Here is a 3,858-nt window from a genome sequence, read left to right as displayed (position 1 = left end):
GAAAACAGCAGCGCAGCCCCTCAAGCTTGGGACAAAGTACTCTCTACTCTACAAGCAGTTGTACACTGACAAAAAGCTCAAGGGTCAAGTAGTTAACTGGGAACATGAACAGGCAGTGAAAACGGACTCAGACTATAGAATCTTTCTTTTTGGTGACAAAGAAGATCAAAACATACAGTCAGAAGAAGTCAACAAAGTCAAAGAGCCTACATCAAAAGCCTCCAAGAAAAATATGAATTGGTCTCAGGCCATGGAAGAGCTCAAAAAGGATTTGGAAAAGCAAATAAGAGAAGTAGGGGAAAAATTGGGAAGAGAAACGAGAGTGATACAAGAAAACCATGAAAAACAAGTCAATGACTTGCTAAAGGAGACCCAAAAAATATTGAAGAAAATAACACCTCAAAAATAGACTAACTAAAATGGCAAAAGAGCTCCAGAAAGGCAGTTGCCGCCTGGCAGTTTCTCTTCTTTTATCTCCAGTCCCCCATGGCCTCGCAGAATCACGACCCGGCCGCGGCTAGCGCCGCCGCCGCCGCCCGCAAAGGGGCCGAGCCTGGGGCGGGCGCGGCCCGCGGGTCCGTGGGCAAGAGGTTACAGCAGGAATTGATGACCCTAATGATGTCTGGAGACAAAGGAATTTCTGCTTTCCCAGAGTCAGACAATCTCTTCAAGTGGGTTGGGACCATCCATGGGGCAGCTGGGACAGTATATGAAGACTTAAGGTACAAGCTCTCCCTGGAGTTCCCCAGCGGCTATCCATATAATGCTCCCACTGTGAAATTTGTCACACCTTGTTACCATCCTAATGTGGACACCCAAGGCAATATCTGTTTGGACATCCTCAAGGACAAGTGGTCAGCTCTGTATGATGTCAGGACCATCCTGCTGTCTATCCAGAGCCTTCTGGGAGAACCCAACATTGACAGCCCATTGAACACACATGCTGCTGAACTTTGGACAAACCCTACAGCCTTTAAAAAGTACCTGCTGGAAACCTACATGAAGCAGGTGACTAGCCAAGAGCCCTGACCCTGGCTGCCCAGCCTACCTTCCCTCATCTTGTGTCTATGTGTATGTGTGTGTGTGTCTTTTTCCCTTCTTCATAACCTGTCTTCTTCCTCTTCTCCCTTCTGTTCAGGACTCTGTATCATAGACTGTTTTTCTTTTCTTTTTTTTTCTTAAGCTCCAGTCTAGCCCTCAACATTAATGTATAAATAAATAAAGTTTTGTTGTTTTTTTTTTTTAAAAAAAAAAGAGCTCCAGAAAGCCAGTGAAGAGAATGCCTTGAAAGACAGAATTAGCCAAATGGAAAAGGAGGTCAAAAAGACCACTGAAGAAAATACCACCTTAAAAATTACATTGGAGCATTTGGAAGCTAGTGACTTTATGAGAAATCAAGATATTACAAAACAGAACCAAAGGAATGGAAAAAAATGGAAGACAATGTGAAATATCTCATTGGAAAAACCACTGACCTGGAAAATAGATTCAGGAGAGATAATTTAAAAATTAGTGGACTACCTGAAAGCCACGATTAAAAAAAGAGCCTAGACATCATCTTTCAAGAAATTATCAATGAAAACTGCCCTGATATTCTAGAGCCAGAGGGTAAAATAGAAATTGAAAGAATCCACCAATTGCCTCTTGAAAAAGATCCCCAAAAGAAAACTCCTAGGAATATTGTCACCAAATTCCAGAGTTCCCAGGTCAAGAAGAAAACACTGCAAGCAGCCAGAAAGAAACAATTTGAGTATTGTGGAAACACAATCAGGATAATACAAGATCTAGCAGCTTCTACATTAAGGGATTAAAGGGATTGGAATATGATATTCTGGAGGTCAAAGGAATTAAGATTAATACCAAGAATCACCTACCCAGCAAAACTGAATATCAGCTCCAACCCAAAATATAAACTTTCAATAAAATAGAGGACTTTCAAGCTTTCTCAGTGAAAAGACCAGAGCTGAATAGAAAATTTGACTTTCAAATACAAGAATCAAGAGAAGCATGAAAATGTTTTATTCCTGCCTTTTTTTCATCAAAGTAATGCTTGGATACATACACACACTATCCCACCTTCCTGCCATCCTCCTCTTAACAAAGAAAAACAGTGTAAGCAAAGATAACCAACAGATTGAATACATTTGACAGCATAAGAGATGTCTCTTAATAACCCATTTTCCAGATAACAAGAGAGTAGAATTTTTCATTATCAGTTTTCCAGGAATATTGTTGTTTCTGGTTTTTTTTAAGTTCTACTTCTACCTTTTGTGCATCTCAACTATTTCTGGAAGCACTGCCCTGTTCCCACCCCCAACTGAACCTTCTCTTTTTATAATGAAAAGCAATAGTAGCAGACGCCCAAAGCCCATTAGCATGGGCTTCTCCTTGTTACTGTGGGGCTGGGCAGAGTCACTGAGATCAGGAGAGAGGAGAGAGGAGAGAGGAGAGCTCCTGACTCTTCAGTATCTTCACGCTTTTGAGTCCTTTGTGCTTTGTGGTAGCTTCGTGGGTACTTCTGGCTTCTAGCTTCAAGAGGGAAGATTGACATCAACCCCACTTCGAGTTACTGAAGGGCACATAAGACTCTTGGAAGAAACTTTTAGGAGAGGAGTTGGTGGTCTCCATCATGTCCTTGTTCCAAATTTGTTACACAGGAGACTGGGAAATTTCCCCTTTTGAGGGAGATCTGAGATTTTCTGTCTTGGTTGAGTAGATTTATCTTGCTCCCAACAGGAGAGCTCCTTCACTCTGTATTGTCTGGAATAGATTTTCATATGTATATTTCCCTTGATTTCTGTTTTACTATCAACTTGGATAAATAAGCTTCTTTGCTAAAAAAAAAAAAAGAAGTAGTTTGGATTTTATTATTAGTCAATGAGAAACCGTTGGATGTTTTGAGCAGGAGAGGTTCAGCATAATACGAGTGAGATGCTAGTTGCTTCCCAGATCTCAATTTACAAATATACATATGCAGTGAATACATTAAAAAAATCTTAGAACTTTATGAGTAGTTCCATGCACTCAAGTACATAAACACACAAAAAATCAAGGCTGCTTCTTCCCCTCGTTATAACTCAAACAGTCTCAGTTTACCCCATTTGGCACTTAAGGATACCTTCCGTTTAGATAGTATTTTATAATTTTCAGAGCACTTTCTCAGACAGTATCTCTGGTAACCTTTACCATAACCAGGTAAAATAAACGGGGCAGGCACTATTGTCTTCATTTTAGAGCATTATAGGATAATAGAGCTGGAAGGGAGTTGAAAGGTCATCCTGTCCCTCTTGCAATTGACAAAATTGAGCAGCAAGAGGTTAAGGGACCTGTCCAGGATTATTCTGTAAGTAGAGGAACTGAAATGAACCCAAAGATAAGCATTCTGACTCTTAGGTCAGTCTGGTTTTCCTGACAGCAAACAGCTTTCAAATGATCTCCTGTAACATATTATTGTATATTCCCTCGTCTCTAGGTTCTGGGGACATTGTGCTTTCCTGGTTCTCTTCTGATTTGACTGTTCCTTCTCAGTTTCTTCTTATTTAATTAATTAACTTATTTATTTACTTATCTATCTATCTATTTATTCATTTGTTGTGTGTTTTGTTTTTGGTGAGGCAATTGGCATTAAATGACTTGCCCAAGGTCACATAGCTAGTAACCATCAAGTGTCTGGTCTGAGGCTGGATTTGAACTCAGGTCCTCCTGACCTCAGGGATGGTGCTCTACCCACTGTACCATCTAACTGTCCCCTCATTCCCTTCTACTGGATCTTTTTCTAGGTCATGTCTTTGGGTGTCTTCAAGGATTTGCTTGGTCTTATTTTCTTCTCCCTCTAATCTGTCTCATTTGTTAATCTCA

The 3,858-nt window shown here is 40.5% G+C and overlaps 1 protein-coding gene across 1 annotated transcript; it reads left to right on the top strand.

Moving 5' to 3' along the window:
* The first annotated feature begins 486 nt into the window (after nucleotides 1–486).
* LOC118848483 (ubiquitin-conjugating enzyme E2 C-like) lies at nucleotides 487–1,078 on the top strand. Its single transcript, XM_036757379.1, has one exon. It carries the CDS (start codon nucleotides 487–489, stop codon nucleotides 1,027–1,029), a length of 543 nt encoding a protein of 180 aa, XP_036613274.1. The 3' UTR covers nucleotides 1,030–1,078.
* Nucleotides 1,079–3,858: the final 2,780 nt, after the last annotated feature.

The sequence above is a fragment of the Trichosurus vulpecula genome, chromosome 4 (assembly GCF_011100635.1).
Source record: "Trichosurus vulpecula isolate mTriVul1 chromosome 4, mTriVul1.pri, whole genome shotgun sequence".
NCBI lineage: Eukaryota > Metazoa > Chordata > Mammalia > Diprotodontia > Phalangeridae > Trichosurus > Trichosurus vulpecula.
The sequence above is the reverse complement of the archived record's forward strand: the minus strand, read 5'-3'. Positions and strand labels throughout refer to the sequence as shown.